The sequence below is a fragment of the Schistocerca nitens genome, chromosome 3 (assembly GCF_023898315.1).
Source record: "Schistocerca nitens isolate TAMUIC-IGC-003100 chromosome 3, iqSchNite1.1, whole genome shotgun sequence".
Lineage (NCBI taxonomy): Eukaryota > Metazoa > Arthropoda > Insecta > Orthoptera > Acrididae > Schistocerca > Schistocerca nitens.
Genome location: NC_064616.1, coordinates 849,969,820 through 849,991,239, shown reverse-complemented (window position 1 = coordinate 849,991,239; position 21,420 = coordinate 849,969,820). Strand labels below are relative to the sequence as shown.

At 42.2% G+C, this 21,420-nt stretch overlaps 1 protein-coding gene across 3 annotated transcripts in view; it reads left to right on the top strand.

The window, feature by feature from the left end:
* LOC126249788 (trimethyllysine dioxygenase, mitochondrial) overlaps positions 1-21,420 on the top strand; it is a 595,126-nt gene that overhangs the window by 284,804 nt on the left and 288,902 nt on the right. For all 3 annotated transcript variants that reach the window (XM_049951475.1, XM_049951476.1, XM_049951477.1), the window contains one exon: positions 9,220-9,395. In XM_049951475.1, the coding sequence (XP_049807432.1) occupies positions 9,220-9,395 (176 nt within the window). The remainder of the gene's footprint in view (positions 1-9,219; positions 9,396-21,420) is intronic.

Genomic DNA, 21,420 nt, shown 5'->3' with positions numbered 1-21,420 from the left:
GATACTTTTGAGCACGACTGTACATACTGCAGGGTCTGTGTCCTGGCTCGCTAGAGGTACTGTAGTATTTCACCGTATGTACTGTCCTGTATAGCGACCTGGTGATACCTGATTCACGTGTGGAGCTGTGTATTGATTTTTTTGACACCTGTCAGCGTTAAGTTCATTTTGGCGCCTGAAAAGTCGGACTTTGGTGCGCTGCAAGTAGTTCCGTTCCTATCTGAGGAATCGTTTGTCCCTGCACAAGTGGTGGTTTCATGTACTGATTGTTAGTATTCATTTTCTCTTTGTAGATTCGTGCATCCAGACGTACTCTCACATTCGCGCCTGTTAATAGCTTCTCGATCATTACCACCACATGCGGGTGATTTTACTGCGATCTTTAAAGCGCTGCTGTTCGGAACTACTATTGTTGACTCTGACGTTACAATATACTCTAAACACACGCTACCACTGTCACTCCGAGCTTTAGTACTCTGCAACAGTTCCGATCTGAGCCCTTGGAAGTGTTTTTCGATTCTATTTTTAGAATTGGGCTATCAAACCGCTTTGAAGCTGCCTTCGTAACCCTTCTCTGTACTGCTGTCACCTCGATTGCATGTTGCGCTTTACCAGTTGCCCTCGTTGCAAGTACTTCGACCTGTTGGTTAACGTTTTTGATACTCTGTTGAGTATCGTCACCGAACGTGCTCATGTCTCATTTGTTTGTGACCAGCAATGAGCGTTTCAATCATGTGTCGTGATTCTTTCGCGTCATTTCGAATTTGATATAATTACCTATTCAGATCTATTCGCGTGTGCTGGATTTCGTGACCGATATCCTTGCGCATTTTTTTTCTGTTCCTTTTCAAGGTTTCGTATCCCCATATTCGTTTGTTTCAGGGTTTCCTGCAGCTCCTTTTGCATGATTTACACGGCCTGAGTCAAGTATTGAAACGTTGGAAACGTATTATGTGGTACGCTCGTGCTTTTCCCTGTAGCCGTTTGATGCAGCCTTTCCGTATTCTGTCTTTCCGGTGCCTATTCATTGAGTTTGGAACAGATTGCTGGTGCACTAACATTCGTTCTTTCGGGCCTAAATTGTGCCGGTTGGTTCAGTATGACTGTGTTCGATCCTATATACTCCAACTAAACACCATCTGAATCCACGTCTACCTCACTCAAAACCCCTTCCCCATATTCGTCATCTGCAACCAGGTGCAATTGTCGTGTAACTATGCCTGTCTCTTCACGTGACATTGACGTTAATCATTTTCCATGTGTTGAGTTCAATCCTATCCAGGTCGTCAACAACCTACCACTGCCCTGGTCTTTCGTCTTTCGTCTTTCGTCTTTCGTCTTTCGTCTTTCGTCTTTCGTCTTTCGTCTTTCGTCTTTCGTCTTTCGTCTTTCGTCTTTCGTCTTTCGTCTTTCGTCTTTCGTCTTTCGTCTTTCGTCTTTCGTCTTTCGTCTTTCGTCTTTCGTCTTTCGTCTTTCGTCTTTCGTCTTTCGTCTTTCGTCTTTCGTCTTTCGTCTTTCGTCTTTCGTCTTTCGTCTTTCGTCTTTCGTCTTTCGTCTTTCGTCTTTCGTCTTTCGTCTTTCGATCATGCGACTTAATTCTCTTCCAAGGAACATACACAGTCCCTACGTAATTTCCTACGGTTTCAAATCGAAATTTCAGTGCAAAGCTTTACTTTCAAACTCAATATTGTTGAAATGGAATCTAGCTGAACCAAACAACTACGAGACTGTCACCTCTGCGCTCTGCTCAAACAATTTAAGTTTTCGAATGAATATATATAATGTCCAAAGGGTAATGCACCTTATGAGCTCGGCTAGCTCACAAAATAAATGAGAAGCCTATGTGTTGGCAAATTTTTAGTTCTTTTTAATCCCAGCAAGATATTTTACCTAAACTATTAATGATCAGAATAACAACCATTTAAACATCCTGGTAGGGTAGCCATTATCTAGCGTGCATAGTGCTCTTGTTTTTGTGTAATCTGCACCACCACTTAGCATTCAATACGTGCTCTGAAAAGGAAAATATTAAGCCCGTAAACCCAGATCCTGTCAAGTAGGGAGATCACAGACACACCCACTGTTAGACATCATAAGAACAGTTCTTGGGTGTACCTAAATTTCGTTAATACCGAAGGGGGGCCTGTGTTTTGGGACAAACAGTCTTTTCCCTGTATATAGAAATTTTTTATTGCATAAATTACCAAACAAATTCAGGTTCAGGATGCGAAAATGGTAATTTTAGGAAAATCCTATACAGTATAGGAAGATCCTGTGTCAAAAATATAAGTAAAGAAAAGTATATCTAGAGTTATTTGCAACGGATGTGAGTACAAGACATTCACACTACTTCTGTCAAGCTACGAACTACTATCTTAGAAATACTCAGTGGCCAAAATCATGAAACAGCACATCTTTGTCAATGCTTCCATTGTCCTAAATGAGACAATATCACAGATCTATTGTCAAGCGGTCTACCTGTGTTCATCTTCCTCATGATAACATTGAGCTCCATGAATCAGGGATCCACATGATCTCAACCTCAGAACACAGTACCATTAGAAATCCGCTGGAAACATTAGATGTCCTATGCACAGCGTAACTAGGACAATATATGTAAGGAAACCCTTAAAATCAGTTAAAAATACAATGATAGGCTGAATACTAGATCGCTGTTTGTTTATAGACGGATGACTGGAGTTTAACGTATCGTCTACACGAATACCATTAAAGGCAAAACGCTAGCTGACACTGACAAAGGTATAATTCTGTAGTGACTTTATTGAAGGAGTCCCATCGACATAGCCGTCAAATTCGTCTTATCCGAACACATCTGGATGCCCGCATTTTGCAGTATTCGTCGTAATGATTTAGGAATCTCGTGGAAACGTGTGAGCTCATTAAAAGTACACCCCACTACCCTGCTAGCAGTATGCTTATAGAGGTTTGTTGTGTTTATGAAGTAAACATGACAATAAAAATCGAGCAAAATGAGACACACACTGTTAGAATCGCGTCAGGTACGTATAGCCCATACGGAAGTGTTAACGGTAGGACGGGCTTGATGAAAAATTTATTGATTAGTGTACAAATTTCATTGCTTCCGATAGAATATTAGTTGATTTCAGCATAAAATTGACACAAAAATTCAATGGTTTGCTGTATGCACTGTACCTTGTTAGCAAATAGAAATGTCACTCCCCACAGACTGATTATGGTCATGAAAATCTTCCACAAATCAGGAGCGCTGGTCTGCTGCCCTGCAGCACTGAGTTCCCCGCATGCCTACAGATGGTGTCGCTAGCCAGGAGAAATGGTTGGTTGGTTGATTTGGGGGAAGGGACCGAAGAGCTAGGTCATCGCTCCCATCGGATTAGGGAAGGCTGAGAAGGAAGTCGGCCGTGCCCTTTCAAAGGGACCATCCCGGCATTTGCATGAAGCGATTTCGGCAAATCACGGAAAACCTAAATCAGGATGCCCGGACGTGGATTTGAACCGTCGTCCTGTTGAATGTGAGCCCAGTGGGCTAACCACTGCGCCACCTCGCTCGGTCAGGAGATATGCCGTCAGACACTGGCCAGAGGGTACGGGACTTATAGGGGAAATCTGGGCAGCAATGAAGATGTGTGAGAGCTGTCTGATCCACACTACTTCCATTTAGTGTCAACTGCAAGTCCCCATTCATCAATCCTTTGCTGGTCTGCCTAGAGTTCACTACAGTCTTTTGACGTTGCTACATCATCACCTGCAAACAGCCTCATGGAGCTTCCGTCGTTATCCACCATATTATACACCACTGGCCATTAAAATTGCTACACGACGAAGATGACGTGCTACAGACGCGAAGATGCTGTGATATGCAAATGATTAGCTTTTCAGAGCATTCACACAAGGTTGGCGCCGGTGGCGACATCTACAACGTGCTGACATGAGGAAAGTTTCCAACCGATTTCTCATACACAAACGGCAGTTGACCGGCGTTGCCTGGTGAAACGTTATTGTGATGCCTCGTGTAAGGAGGAGAAATGCGTACCATCACGTTTCCGACTTTGATAAAGGTCGGATTGTAGCCTATCGCGATTGCGGTTTATCGTATCGGGACATTGCTGCTCACGTTGGTCGAGATCCAATGACTGTTAGCAGAATATGGAATCGGTGGGTTCAGGAGTGTAATACGGAACGCCGAGCTGGATCCCAACGGCCTCGTATCACTAGCTGCCGAGATGACAGGCAATTTATCCGCATGGCTGTAACGGATCTTGCGGCCACGTATCGATCCCTAAGTCAACAGATGGGGACGTTTGCACGACAACAACCATCTGCACGAACAGTTCGACAACGTTTGCAGCAGCATGGACTATCAGCTCGGAGACCATGGCTGCGGTTACCCCTGACGCTGCATCACAAACAGGAGCGCCTGCGATGGTGTACTCAACGACGAATCTGGGTGCACGAATGGCAGAACGTCATTTTGTCGGATAAATCCAGGTCCTGTTTACAGCATCATGATGGTCGCATCCGTGTTTGGCGACATCGCGGTGAACGCACATTGTAAGCGTGTATTCGTCATAGCCATACTGGCGTATCATCCGGCGTGATGGTATTGGGTGCCATTGGTTACACGTCTCGGTCACCTCTTGTTCGCATTGACGGCACTTTGAACAGTGGACGTTACATTTCAGATGTGTGACGACCCGTGGCTCTACCCTTCGTTCGATCCCTGCGAAACTCTACAGTTCAGCTGGATAATGCACGACCGCATGTTGCAGGTCCCGTACGGGCCTTTGTGGATACAGAAAATGTTCGACTGCTGCTCTGGCCAGCACATTCCCAGATCTCTCACCAATTGAAAACGTCTGGTCAATGGTGGCAGAGCAACTGGCTCGCCACAATACGCCAGTCACTACTCTCGATGTACCGAGCGGGGTGGCGCAGTGGTTAGACACTGGACTCGCATTCGGGAGGACGACGGTTCAATCCCGCGTCCGGCCATCCTGATTTAGGTTTTCCGTGATTTCCCTAAATCACTCCAGGCAAATGCCGGGATGGTTCCTCTGAAAGGGCACGGCCGACTTCCTTCCCAATCCTTCCCTAATTCGATGAGACCGTTGACCACGCTGTCTGGTCTCCTTCCCGAAACCAACCAACTACTCTCGATGAACTGTGGTATCGTGTTGAAGCTGCATGGGCAGCGGTACCTGTACACGCCAACCAAGCTCTGTTTAACTCAATGCCCAGGCGTATCAAGACCGTTATTACGGCCAGAGGTGGTTGTTGTGGGTACTGATTTCTTAGGATCTACGCACCCAAATTGAGTGAAAACGTAATCACATGTCAGTTCTAGTATAATATATTTGTCCAATGAATACCCGTTTCTCATCTGCATTTCTTCTTGGTGTAGCAGTTTTAATGGCCAGTAGTGTAGTAACACGCTTACCAACTTTCGTTTGTGTCGCTCAACTCCTCCTTGGTGTAGCGATTTTTTGTCAGTGTATGACGCTTGAGGCTGTGCCCTGCCCCTGCAGATTTGTCAGTCTGGTCGAAGTGAACGTTTCTCACATGCTCTGAGCGGCGCTGCTGAACACACTGTTGCGTCTGACCAATATATTGCTTGCAACATTCACAGCTGATGCTGTAGATTCGAAGTGTTCCTAGTTCAAAATGGTTCAAATGGCACTAAGCACTATGGGACTTAGCATCTGAGGTCATCAGTCCCCTAGACTTAGAACTACTTAAACCTAACTAACCTAAGGACACCACACACATCCATGCCCGAGGTAGGATTCGAACCTGCAACGGTAGCAGTCGCGTGGGTCCGGACTGAAGCACCTAGAACCGCTCGGTCACTGAGACAAGCATATTTTTTATTTTAGTTGATGAGCGGAAATTATTTTTAATGTTGTTCTTCTCCAGTATCCTGTCTATCTCGGCCATGGGTCGCCTCGAATACGGAAGGAACGCCAGACAGTCTGTCTTCTTCCGGATCGCCTACTTTCTTCTTGTTGCTCGGATGGAGAGCGCGTATTATCTGTGTCTCCGAGTAGACGTTGTTTAGAAAGGTTTTTTTCAGATGCTGCAACTCGGCCAGACGCAACGGTGTGTTTCGTAGCGCCGCTCAGAACATGTGAGAAGCGTTCACCTCGGCCAAACTGACAAATTTGCAGTGGCAAAGTACAGCCTCAACAAAGGTCATATGTTTGATTTTGAACAGACAGAGGCTTTGTGCCCGACGAACAAGTTCTGGGACTCGCTCATCAAAGAGGTACTCGTGATTTTGTCAAAATGGATGGTTTCAAGCTGGGCTCTGTATACGATGCAGCGCTAGCAAGAATAGTTCAAGAGCGCTCTGATGTGAAATCGGTGAAGGCAGCGGATGGAATAGACAGGCAGCAGCAGGTCCTTCCAACACGCTGGAAGTTACCCATCACCATCGTTCTCAACTGCTCAACGCCCCTCCCCCTCCCCCTTCCCACGCACCAACCATCGTCCATGACACCCCTTCAGGAGGTGTGTGGTTGGCCCAGCCGTTGTAGGCGAGGCAGAGGAGCCTACGGTCCAGCGTCTATGTATATACGATCCATACTTGAACTCGACACTTTGCCAGAAGATGACGAGTAAGAAACCTGTCGAAACGTTGTCACAGAATGACAGCTTGGCTTGGCTGATACTCCGAGAAAACTTCGTCACTGTGGTGTGTGTTAAGTGGCTCCATTCAGTCCATGCTAGGAATTCCGGCAAATTCCTTAACGGAAGGGATTTATACAGCCTGCCAATAATACAATTAATGGTGAAAGAATGGAAATAAATTTCCTGCAGTTCATTATAATACATTGTACATGTGTTTACAATACGCTGCCAAGGATAGCCAGCAGGAAGTTGTAACAATTTGTTCTATTACTTCCGAGAACCGTTGTGGCTTGTGAAGTCCAGTTGGGATAATTACCGTGAAATTGGAAGCATTTAATACACTCATGTGCTTCATGGGGTGCATTGGTCATACGATGGAAAGGTCTGTGCTGAAAGAAGTGTTAAGCCTAGGTTATGCTGCAAATTCAGTTTACAAGGTGCCACTGGATATATTTTTGGCAGAGATGTTCTAGGACACGTATTTCTTGTTAAGCTGTTGTGCAGGATAATTGACAATTATTTTCCTGTCTACTAGTGCAGAATAGTGTGCGGAGATTTATGTAGGTTCTGTTCATATCTTAGTATTATTAATAATTAATATCAGTGTTCCATGTAATGTTAACACATTTTGTGAAGAAAGCACTCCCCGGCATGCCGGCACAGTGCGTCACCACTGATTTACAGGGTGCAGTGAGAAAGGACCAGCAGAACAGTGAAACAGCGTGTCGTTGCTTCCTGTGACGTAGCAGGGTAGAGAAAGTATGGACTCGGTCACTAGCTCTTCAGTAAGCTGACGTTCAAAGAAGAGAAGTGTTCGACTACTTTCAGACGACATACCTTGCCTCAAGATCCACCCTCCAGCGTCTCCTTGCCACCTGACACCTCCCCAGAACACAGTTTGTTACTTACTGCGGATCTACTGCCCCTAGATGTGGTTCAGACATCTAATGTTTGGTGTTAACTCACTTCATTTAACAATAAACATAATTTTATGCCATTAAAACAGCATTAAATTGGTACTGGGACTCAGTTTTGGTAGAGACCGCGTTTTTTGAGTCATTCAAGAAGAACACACAAAAAATGCCGTTTGTACTTTCCCTACACCCACACTTTCATGCCACCGGTGAGGATTTTTAGTATGTTGTTCATGGCACTCCATCCTATCACTGCACCGAAATTTGCGATAGCACGAGCTATTTTTTCCTCTTTTTTTTCCTTCGTTGACTGGGCTATGAGACGTATGGGGGCAGTTCCCACTTTTGCATTCCAGCCAGATACGAGCGAACTCGGAACTGCCCACCACTCATCCTCGATTTAAGACAGACTGGTAGAGTATTGTTTATCGTAAGATGCAGTGACGCACGATTTGTTCCAGCCTTGGCGTAAAATACTGATATTTTTCACACCCATCTCTAGGAAGTAGCCCTTAGCACGAACCCCAAATGGCTTCTTTGCTCTCAGACAGTTATCAAAACGTTTCTCCTTGGGTGGACGAGCTGTGGTACGGAGTACAGATGATTGCGGTAGTGAATACATTTTACACTTTTGCTGCACCATGAGAAGTTACTTACTTCAGTAGGACTGCACCAATTACCATTCTCAAAGAGAGATTTCATAGCTACTAACTTCACATGATGTTGTTGTGAATTTCTGCAGATAAGTGGTGTCGTAGCCCTTCTCAAAGTCAAAAAAGATATGTATTTGGTGGGTCTACACAGGAAAGGAAAGTCTTTAATCTAGCCGCCTCCAGCAGAGTTTCGATAGGATTGGGCCAGTTGCCAGTCTGGAAAGAGAGGTTTCATAGCTACTGAAGTTGTGAATTCGTCACATAGATCATATATGATAATTTGATACTGAATGACTTCTTTCTTAAAGGATTCCTGAACTTGACGCAGGCTATGCATACTGTCTTAATTGACACACTGACAGTTTCTTAATCGAATTATATATCTGCTTGTGTCTGTATATGTGCGTGTGCGTGTGCGTGTGCGCGCGCGCTCGCGAGTGTATACCTATCCCTTTTTCCCCCTAAGGTAAGTCTTTCCGCTCCCTGGTTTGGAATGACTCCTTACCCTCTCCCTTAAAACCCACATCCTTTCGTCCTTCCCTCTCTCCTGATGAAGCAACCGTGGGTTGCGAAAGCTTGAATTGTGTGTGTGTGTGTGTTGTCGCTATCAACGTACCAACGCTCTCGTTTGGTAAGTTACATCATCTTTATATATATATATATATATATATATATATATATATATATATATATATATATATATATTTGAAGTTCGAGTCACAGAAATATTATTAATAGTTTCGACTTCTTAGCAAGTTATTATCAGATGATGTACGTACCAATAAACCACAGTAAATTCCTGAGATTAAAGTAAAGATTCAAGATGGAATTGCTAAAGTAGTAGTGTAGTTGTTTAAAATTTTACTGGAGGAGCGAGAATGTACCAATAGAGTTGAGTAATATCGTTGTTCTCAATCACAAACTAAGCACAATGCCATGAAATATGTGTAAAAAATTCTTGGTTTTTCGAATTTTGGGAAATTGTCTTTTTGTGTAATCAATATTAACTAGCAAACGTTTGACAGGTACCGGCAACGGTGGATGCAACAGAGAAAATCGTGACGCGAATTTCGCATGTTCAACGAACTATGTTTGGAGATATGTGGGTGCTTGATGACCGGATGGTCCACAGTGATACAGCCTACACAAAGCAGTCACTGTGTGCTCATACCGATAATACCTACTTTACAGAACCAGCTGGGTAAGTAGCATAACCTTACTGAGTCGGTTGTATAACAAGCATTCACACCTTAAGAATTTGGTGGTCATTTCCGTTAGTTTGTTTAGCATGTGAAACGTTTTCATGTAGACTAAAGTAGCACATTACTTGGTAGTAACATTAATAATAATCTTTGGACATCAAAATTGTCATTAAAAAGTTCCACGTGTGTGATTAATATTTATACATGTTACCCATTAATACACAAGTGCCGGCCGGAGTGGCCGTGCGGTTCTAGGCGCTACAGTCTGGAGCCGAGCGACTTCTACGGTCGCAGGTTCGAATCCTGCCTCGGGCATGGATGTGTGTGATGTCCTTAGGTTAGTTAGGTTTAATTAGTTCTAAGTTCTAGGCGACTGATGACCTCAGAAGTTAAGTATTTTTGTGGTCAGCCAGAAAGCGATGGCGATCATACTGACCATAATTTCCAGTCTGCAAGTCGACATTATTTTTGTGCTCTCTGAAAGAAAATGTTCCTACTTGCTGTTTATTCAGCGCGATCAGGAAGTATGATTATAAATTAAAAAGCATTGAGTTCTAGCTGAGTGATATGTTTATTAAAAGTTAACATTCACAAACTTAATAATATTCCTGATAATAATAATAATAATAATAATAATAATAATAATAATAATAATAATAAACCCCGTGGAGGCCCGGGAAAAGAATAGGCCTCCGGTATGTTCTGCCAGTCGTAAAAGGCGACGAAAAGAACAAACCACTAATAGGGCTAACCCCCCTTTTAGTGTGATTAGTTGGTTCAGGACAGAACTAAAGAAGCCTCGGACAAGCGCCGTCATGGTCGGGGACGACGCTTGAACCCTATGCCCGCCCACAATGGTAACGACACTGCTAGCCAACTGGAAAATGATTTAAATCCAAATAGAGGTGTTTTGCAGGATATGCTTCCTGCAACCACCCTAGAAGGAAAACAAAGACAGAGGATGAGATGGTCAGATGAAGTTAATCGACAGCTCATGTTCTGTTATTACCAAGCAACAAACCTAGGAACCAACACAACTGGATACAGATCACAAGTATACACAACATTTATTACCAGATACCCAGAATTAAAATTTTTAACAGAACAACGACTAGCTGATCAGATCCGTGTAATAATCAAAAATAACAGGATACCCCAGTCAGAATTAGAAAACATCAAACAAGAAGTACAACAAATACTGGAACAAAATAATGTGCAATCAGAAGAAGAAGAAAATACAGTAATGGACTCAAGCATCCCAGAGCAAACAAACAAAGAACAACACGCACCAATTAAACAATCAGAGGAAAACGAAATCTTAAGACAGCCACCAGAACAAGCACAAATAGAACACGAAGTGACACAGATGCTAGATATAGAAGAAAAATTTCAGCTAACATATATAGAATACAAAGACACAAATACAGACATTAGACCATTCTTGCATAGACCACCAAATAACCCACAAGTCGAAACAACAATAAAAACTATGAACACAATCATACACAACAAAATAAATGAAAACACAACTATGGAAGAGTTACAACTACTGGTTTATATAGGAGCACTCACTACACTAAATATACACACTAGACAGAGATCAGAACCAACCAACACACAGAAGAAACCCACAAAACCAGCATGGCAACACAGGCTACAGATCAGAATAGAAAAACTGAGAAAAGACATCGGACAGCTAACACAATTTATAAGAAATGAAATCTCGGGAAAAAAACGAAAAAGGTTAGGTAAAATCTCACAACAAGAAGCGACAGAGCAATTAGACGAAAAGAAGCAGAAATTACAAGCATTAGCCAAACGACTCAGAAGATACAAAAAAAGTGAAAATAGAAGGAAACAAAACCAAACATTCAACACAAACCAAAATAAATTTTACCAGACACTAGATAACACACACATTAAAATAAACAATCCACCAAACATAACAGACATGGAACACTTCTGGAGCAACATATGGTCAAACCCGGTACAACATAACAGGCATGCACGGTGGATACAAACAGAAACAGACACATACAAGATGATACCACAAATGCCTGAAGTGATAATTTTGCAACATGAAGTCACCCAAGCAATTAATTCTACTCACAATTGGAAAGCCCCTGGAAATGATAAAATAGCAAATTTCTGGTTAAAGAAGTTCACCTCAACACATTCACATCTAACTAAATTATTTAACAGTTACATTGCAGACCCATACACATTCCCTGATACACTTACACATGGAATAACTTATCTGAAACCTAAAGATCAAGCAGACACAGCGAACCCAGCTAAATATCGCCCCATAACATGCCTACCAACAATATACAAAATATTAACTTCAATCATTAAACAGAAATTAATGACACATACAACACAGAACAAAATTATAAATGAAGAACAAAAAGGCTGTTGCAAAGGAGCACGAGGATGTAAAGAGCAACTGATAATAGATGCAGAGGTGACATATCAAGCTAAAACTAAACAAAGGTCGCTACACTACGCATACATTGATTACCAAAAAGCTTTTGATAGTGTACCCCACTCATGGTTACTACAAATATTGGAAATATACAAAATAGATCCTAAATTGATACAGTTCCTAAACATAGTAATGAAAAATTGGAAAACCACACTTAATATCCAAACAAATTCAAATAATATCACATCACAGCCAATACAGATTAATCGTGGAATATACCAAGGAGACTCATTAAGTCCTTTCTGGTTCTGCCTTGCTCTGAACCCACTATCCAACATGCTAAATAATACAAATTATGGATACAATATTACTGGTACATACCCACACAAAATCACACATTTGCTATACATGGATGATCTAAAACTACTGGCAGCAACAAATCAACAACTCAACCAATTACTAAAGATAACAGAAGTATTCAGCAATGATATAAGTATGGCTTTTGGAACAGACAAATGTAAGAAAAATAGCATAGTCAAGGGAAAACACACTAAACAAGAAGATTTCATATTGGATAACCACAGCGACTGCATAGAAGCGATGGAAAAAACGGATGCCTATAAATATCTAGGATACAGACAAAAAATAGGAATAGATAATACAAATATTAAAGAAGAACTAAAAGAAAAATATAGACAAAGACTAACAAAAATACTGGAAACAGAATTGACAGCAAGAAACAAGACAAAAGCTATAAATACTTATGCCATACCAATATTGACCTACTCATTTGGAGTAGTGAAATGGAGTAACACAGACCTAGAAGCACTCAATACACTTACACGCTCACAATGCCACAAATATAGAATACATCACATACATTCAGCAACAGAAAGATTCACATTAAGCAGAAAGGAAGGAGGAAGGGGATTTATCGATATAAAAAACCTACATTATGGACAGGTAGACAATTTAAGAAAATTCTTTATAGAACGAGCAGAAACTAGCAAAATACACAAAGCAATCACTCATATAAATACATCGGCTACACCACTACAATTTCATAACCACCTCTACAACCCTTTAGACCACATAACATCAACAGATACGAAGAAAGTAAATTGGAAAAAGAAAACACTTCATGGCAAGCACCCGTATCATCTAACACAGCCACACATAGATCAAGACGCATCCAACACATGGCTAAGAAAAGGCAATATATACAGTGAGACAGAAGGATTCATGATTGCAATACAGGATCAAACAATAAACACCAGGTATTACAGCAAGCATATTATTAAAGATCCCAATACCACAACAGATAAATGCAGACTTTGTAAACAACAAATAGAAACAGTAGATCACATCACAAGCGGATGTACAATACTAGCAAATACAGAATACCCCAGAAGACATGACAATGTCGCAAAAGTAATACATCAACAGCTTGCCTTACAACATAAACTTTTAAAACAACAAGTTCCTACATACAAGTATGCACCACAAAATGTACTGGAGAATGATGAATACAAATTATACTGGAACAGAACCATTATAACAGATAAAACAACGCCACATAACAAACCTGACATCATAGTCACCAATAAAAAGAAGAAATTAACACAACTAATCGAAATATCCATACCCAATACAACAAATATACAAAAGAAAACAGGAGAAAAAATTGAAAAATACATCCAACTGGCTGAGGAAGTCAAAGACATGTGGCATCAGGATAAAGTTGACATCATACCAATTATACTATCAACTACAGGAGTCATACCACACAATATCCACCAGTACATCAATGCAATACAGCTACATCCAAACATATATATACAACTACAGAAATCCGTAATTATTGATACATGTTCAATTACCCGAAAGTTCCTAAATGCAATATAACACGTACCGTACAGCTAAAAGGAAGTGACGCTTGATAAAGGTCCGCGTCACTCCATTCTTAACCAGACTTAACGTCTGAGAAAGTAAAGATAATAATAATAATAATAACCTATGCCCGCCCACAATGGTAATGACACTGCTAGCCAACTGGAAAATGATTTAAATCCAAATAGAGGTGTTTTGCAGGATATGCTTCCTGCAACCACCCTAGAAGGAAAACAAAGACAGAGGATGAGATGGTCAGATGAAGTTAATCGACACCTCATGTTCTGTTATTACCAAGCAACAAACCTAGGAACCAACACAACTGGATACAGATCACAAGTATACACAACATTTATTACCAGATACCCAGAATTAAAATTTTTAACAGAACAACGACTAGCTGATCAGATCCGTGTAATAATCAAAAATAACAGGCTACCCCAGTCAGAATTAGAAAACATCAAACAACAAGTACAACAAATACTGGAACAAAATAATGTGCAATTAGAAGAAGAAGAAGAAGAAAATACAGTAATGGACTCAAACATCCCAGAGCAAACAAACAAAGAACAACACGCATCAATTAAACAATCAGAGGAAATTGAAATTTTAAGACAGCCACCAGCACAAGCACAAATAGAACACGAAGTGACACACATGTTAGATATAGAAGAAAAATTTCAGTTGACATATATAGAATACAAAGACACAAATACAGACATTAGACCATTCTTGCATAGACCACCAAATAGCCCACAAGTCGAAACAACAATAAAAACTATCAACACAATCATACACAACAAAATAAATGAATACACAACTATGGAAGAGTTACAACTACTGGTTTATGTAGGAGCACTCACTACACTAAATATACACACTAGGCAGAGATCAGAACCAACCAACACACAGAAGAAACCCACAAAACCAGCATGGCAACACAGGCTACAGATCAGAATAGAAAAACTGAGAAAAGACATCGGACAGTTAACACAATTTATAAGAAATGAAATATCAGACAAAAAACGAAAAAGGTTAGGTAAAATCTCACAACAAGAAGCAATAGAGCAATTAGATGAAAAGAAGCAAAAATTACAAGCTTTGGCGAAACGACTTAGAAGATACAAAAAAAGTGAAAATAGAAGGAAACAAAACCAAATATTCAACACAAACCAAAAGAAATTTTACCAAACAATAGATAACACACACATAAAAATAGACAATCCACCAAACATAAGAGACATGGAACACTTCTGGAGCAGCATATGGTCAAACCCGGTACAACATAATAGGCATGCACGGTGGATACAAGCAGAAACAGATACATACAAGATGATACCACAAATGCCTGAAGTGATAATTTTGCAACATGAAGTCACCCGAGCAATTAATTCTACTCACAATTGGAAAGCTGCTGGAAATGATAAAATAGCAAATTTCTGGCTAAAGAAGTTCACCTCAACACATTCACATCTAACTAAATTATTTAACAGTTACATTGCAGACCCATACATATTCCCTGATACACTTACACATGGAATAACTTATCTGAAACCTAAAGATCAAGCAGACACAGCAAACCCAGCTAAATATCGCCCCATAACATGCCTACCAACAATCTACAAAATATTAACTTCAGTCATTACACAGAAATTAATGACACATACAACACAGAACAAAATTATAAATGAAGAACAAAAAGGCTGCTGCAAAGGAGCACGAGGATGTAAAGAGCTACTGATAATAGATGCAGAGGTGACATATCAAGCTAAAACTAAACAAAGGTCTCTACACTACGCATACATTGATTACCAAAAAGCTTTTGATAGTGTACCCCACTCATGGTTACTACAAATATTGGAAATATACAAAGTAGATCCTAAATTGATACAGTTCCTAAACATAGTAATGAAAAATTGGAAAACCACACTTAATATCCAAACAAATTCAAATAATATCACATCACAGCCAGTACAGATTAAGCGTGGAATATACCAAGGAGACTCATTAAGTCCTTTCTGGTTCTGCCTTGCTCTGAACCCACTATCCAACATGCTAAATAATACAAATTATGGATACAATATTACTGGAACATACCCACACAAAATCACACATTTGCTATACATGGATGATCTAAAACTACTGGCAGCAACAAATAAACAACTCAACCAATTACTAAAGATAACAGAAGTATTCAGCAATGATATAAGTATGGCTTTTGGAACAGACAAATGTAAGAAAAATAGCATAGTCAAGGGAAAACACACTAAACAAGAAGATTACATATTGGATAACCACAGCGACTGCATAGAAGCGATGGAAAAAACGGATGCCTATAAATATCTAGGATACAGACAAAAAATAGGAATAGATAATACAAATATTAAAGAAGAACTAAAAGAAAAATATAGACAAAGACTAACAAAAATACTGAAAACAGAACTGACAGCAAGAAACAAGACAAAAGCTATAAATACTTATGCCATACCAATATTGACCTACTCATTTGGAGTAGTGAAATGGAGTAACACAGACCTAGAAGCACTCAATACACTTACACGATCACAATGCCATAAATATAGAATACATCACATACATTCAGCAACAGAAAGATTCACATTAAGCAGAAAGGAAGGAGGAAGGGGATTTATCGATATAAAAAACCTACATTATGGACAGGTAGACAATTTAAGAAAATTCTTTATAGAACGAGCAGAAACTAGCAAAATACACAAAGCAATCACTCATATAAATACATCGGCTACACCACTACAATTTCATAACCACCTCTACAACCCTTTAGACCACATAACATCAACAGATACGAAGAAAGTAAATTGGAAAAAGAAAACACTTCATGGCAAGCACCCGTATCATCTAACACAGCCACACATCGATCAAGACGCATCCAACACATGGCTAAGAAAAGGCAATATATACAGTGAGACAGAAGGATTCATGATTGCAATACAGGATCAAACAATAAACACCAGGTATTACAGCAAGCATATTATTAAAGATCCCAATACCACAACAGATAAATGCAGACTTTGTAAACAACAAATAGAAACAGTAGATCACATCACAAGCGGATGTACAATACTAGCAAATACAGAATACCCCAGAAGACATGACAATGTCGCAAAAATAATACATCAACAGCTTGCCTTACAACATAAACTTTTAAAACAACAAGTTCCTACATACAAGTATGCACCACAAAATGTACTGGAGAATGATGAATACAAATTATACTGGAACAGAACCATTATAACAGATAAAACAACGCCACATAACAAACCTGACATCATAGTCACCAATAAAAAGAAGAAATTAACACAACTAATCGAAATATCCATACCCAATACAACAAATATACAAAAGAAAACAGGAGAAAAAATTGAAAAATACATCCAACTGGCTGAGGAAGTCAAAGACATGTGGCATCAGGATAAAGTTGACATCATACCAATTATAGTATCAACTACAGGAGTCATACCACACAATATCCACCAGTACATCAATGCAATACAGCTACATCCAAACACATATATACAACTACAGAAATCCGTAATTATTGATACATGTTCAATTACCCGAAAGTTCCTAAATGCAATATAACACATACCGTACAGTTAATAGGAAGTGACGCTTGATCAAGGTCCGCGTCACTTTCCATTCTCAACCAGACTTAACGTCTGAGAAAGTAAAGAAATAATAATAATAATAATGTTCCTATCAGAAACAGCACCATTATCAGTTCAGGGGCGACCTCTTTGGTAAGTTCCAAGAACATGGGCTATTGCCCTGACTTCTAAGCATCAAAGTTAATTGCTCGCCACAAAAGTGGAAAATAATCTCACCACTGGCCACGCAGTTTTATCAATATTCCGGGCGCCACACGAAGAGTTACTGCCGTGAATTCTAAGCGATCCAGGGAGGTGTGCTGCCCTCGCGAGATCACTTCCAACTTTTTCCGAAACACTTTTGGTAGCTGCCTGGCTGTGACGTCATTCGAGGCACAGCGTATGCCGGCGTTTGGCTGACGTGGACAGATTGATAGCTGGGTGCGAAGTGTCTCTCTGACTACCTCTCTGGCGCAGCGGACAGCCGAACAGAACTTCTGCTATCAACAGCCCAAGGCACAAGTAGCTGCATCTAAATGCGAAAATGTTTAGGCTTTCGTGGCCACTTGTTGATAGACTGTCTATTGGCTTCTGTCTCAGGTTCTTCGGCCGACGTTCATCTTTTTTTACTGACGTTTCGCCAGCACGAGTGGCTGGCATTGTCAAAGTTTCACCCTCCATTGCCGGTGGTGAACTGGAGCCGAGAACGCGGCCGCAGACTTAAGGTAAACGGATTCTGGCTTCCCGTACTGCAGATGGCGACCATCGCAGGTAGCAAGAGGAGAACCGCGCCGGAAATGACCGCGGCGAAGCCCTCGGACGTTTGCGCGCCAGGTACATATAGTCTGCGGCCGCGAGCTCGGCTCCACGCCACACGACCGTTCAAATCCTTACCCAGGTGCTGACGGCCGTCACTACACTCATCACCCAGCTCATGAGCGCCGAACCCGGGCAATACTGGGATGTCATACACACTGCCATCACAACACTCTTTCACAATCTTACATGAATAACATACCACACCCGGCCCCGTAACGCAAACCCACACACACTATCACAGATCCTGATCTGGAATGCAGACTCGATCCACAACAAAAGGGCAGAATTTGCCGCGTTCATGGAGTGCAAGGGAATCCTTGTCGCGCTACTGAGCGAGACTAAGCTTAAACCGCACAAACAATTCAACTTTCCTGGCTACTGCGTCTATCGTACCGACCGACCGGGCGACGCCGTGGCAGGTGGAACTGCAATCGTTGTACACAAAGACATTGAGCACACAAACATAGAGCTCCATGAACTGGAAAAAATCGAGGCTACGGCAGTCAGAGCGAAGTTCAACGGAGCCTACACCACACTGATATCGGTATACAACAGTCCTGCAGGCATCTCGACACGCGATATCAGCACACTACTCAACATCTCACCGCGAGTAATAGTCGCTGGAGATCTGAACACAAAACACCCAGAGTGGAATGCACGCATACGAAATCCCAACGGCAAAAAACTGTATGAACATTCAGTAAGCAGAAACTACATTACACTAGCGCCGACTGAACCGACGCACATTCCCTATCAGAGGGGACAAGGGCCAGACGTGTTAGACATGGCCCTCATCAAGGCAAGGGCATTACATCGACACTCAACGTTGCCGTTGAAAGCGATCTGCCCTAAAACCACCAACCTGTAATACTATACACTGAGGAAACACTGCAGCACATGGAACAACGCAGGATGTTGGACAACGGGCGTGCGAATTGGACATTGTTCAATGAAACGCTCGATAGCCACATCCCACCCATACACGAAATTAAAGAAACAGCACAAATTGACGAGGTAGTAGAAACCCTCACGAACGCCGTCCAGGACGCAATGGCGGGCACCATACCTGATCGCACCTCACAACAACACAGTGCGACCCTGCCCCAGGAAATCCTGGGCCTAATCTCAATGAGGAATCGCCTCAGGAGACAATGGCAGCGCACCAGGTGTAAATACTTCAAACGGCACATTAACAGGCTATAGGGCATCATACACGACAAAATACAAAACACTTAGAACACAACAGTGGAACCAAAAACTGGAAGGGCTGGACACCGCGCGACCTGGCGTGTGGCAACTAGCCTGTTACTTCACCAGGGAGAAAATGTACACCCCAACGCTTCAAGGGCCTGACGGACCTGCATACTCAGCGGAAGAGAAAGCAGAACTAATGGCCCGCACACTCGCAGCGTCATTCACACAGAACCGATACCATCAGATCCAGTGTTCACACTTGCTACTGACCAGGAGGTTACACGCATTTTAGCCCAACCATCGCGCGACGACATTCGACATGCTAGCACAGCCGCAGTCTCCTGGGCTATAATGCATTCCGCTGCTAGGAAAGCCTCTGGTCATAATGGCATTCAAAACCGTGTCCTCCAGGAGTTCACGGATAAAGCCATTGAATACCTAACACACATAACGAATGCCATACTAAAACACCAACACTTCCCCACCTTTTGGAATACGGCCAAGGTCCTGATGTTCAGGAAGTCGGGGAAAGACCACAGCCACCCACAAAATTACCGACCCACCAGCCTTCTGAGCTCGCTCAGCTAGATTGTTGAGAAGGTGATTCTCAAAGGCATCACTAGGCACTGCATAACAAATGACATCCTGAGACCGGAGCAATTCGGCTTCAGGAATCACCACTCCACAACACAACAACTCTTACGGGTTGGCTTCAACACAAACAAAGCAACAGGGGCGGTGTTCCTGGACGTCGAAAAGGCTTTCGACCGTCTACGGCACAACGGCCTCATTCGCAAACTCAGCGACGCAGGATTCCCCGATGGGCTGGTGCGTCTAATACATTCATACCTCACAGACAGGAGTTTCAACACTGACGTGCAGGGAAAACAATCAACACGACACCGTATACACGCGGGAGTACCCCAGGGAAGCATCCTAGGGCCCCTACTGTTTAACCTCTGCATAAACTATCTCCCAACCACACACAACACAACGATGGCAATCTACGCGGATGATACAGCCATCCTCGAGCAAGATTGGAAACCATCCAACATTACGTCACGCTTACAGACTGCACTCAGAGTGGCTGAGCCTTGGTTGGAGAAATGGCGTGTTAGAGTAAACGTCGATAAGTGCGAAGCCGTTCTGTTCACTAGAAGACCGAAGCAACTGCGCAAACACCGATACTGCAGACCAATAACTCTACATGCACACCCAATACGTTTCCGTGAGAAAGTCAAATACCTCGGTGTCTGGCTGGACCGGAAATTACTCTGGGGAGACCACATGAAACACATGACCAACCGAGCAAGCGCGAGGCTCAAACAGCTCTACCCTATGCTCAACAGGGGTAGCACACTGAACAGGAGGGTGTCGAGGTCCATGTACATGACACTTATTCGACCCCTGATGACGTACGCAGCTCCTGTCTGGAGATACGCTGCGCCCACACGCCTGCGCCGTCTGCAGCTCATACAAAACAAAGTACTCAAAATCATAAGCAATGCTCCACGATACACACGCATCGCGGACCTTCACCGGGAATACCGACTTGAGACTCTCACGGAGGTAATCAACAAACTCACCACAAGACTATACAGAAACTCCAGACATTCGCAGAACCCGTTTATTTTGAATCTGGGGAACTACGACCACAACCATAGATGGAAACATAAAAGACCAAAAGATGGCCAAGCACACGCAAACACAACGGTACAGGTGAGCCCCTGTTAATCATACGCTATTGCTGGATACCCAGCTGGAACACACTGCCGAATAACTGGCACCACGCAGGGAAGCCGTACCGTACACAGCATGCAGACAAGCTCCACACGCCCCCCACACTGTGAGATGATCTGTGGCCGATCTCCCACTACTATATAACGATCCTGATTATTCCAGGAATGTAGCGGCTGCAGCAACTGGGATAAATAGCCTTCGCTTGCCACGGTAATGATGCATGATACCCATACTAACAAATCCAACCTTGCATGAACTATCGCAGCTAGTAAGCCACTACCGCTATTACTACCCATCCCACTGTCGCAGAGATTTTTGTCCCACGGCACG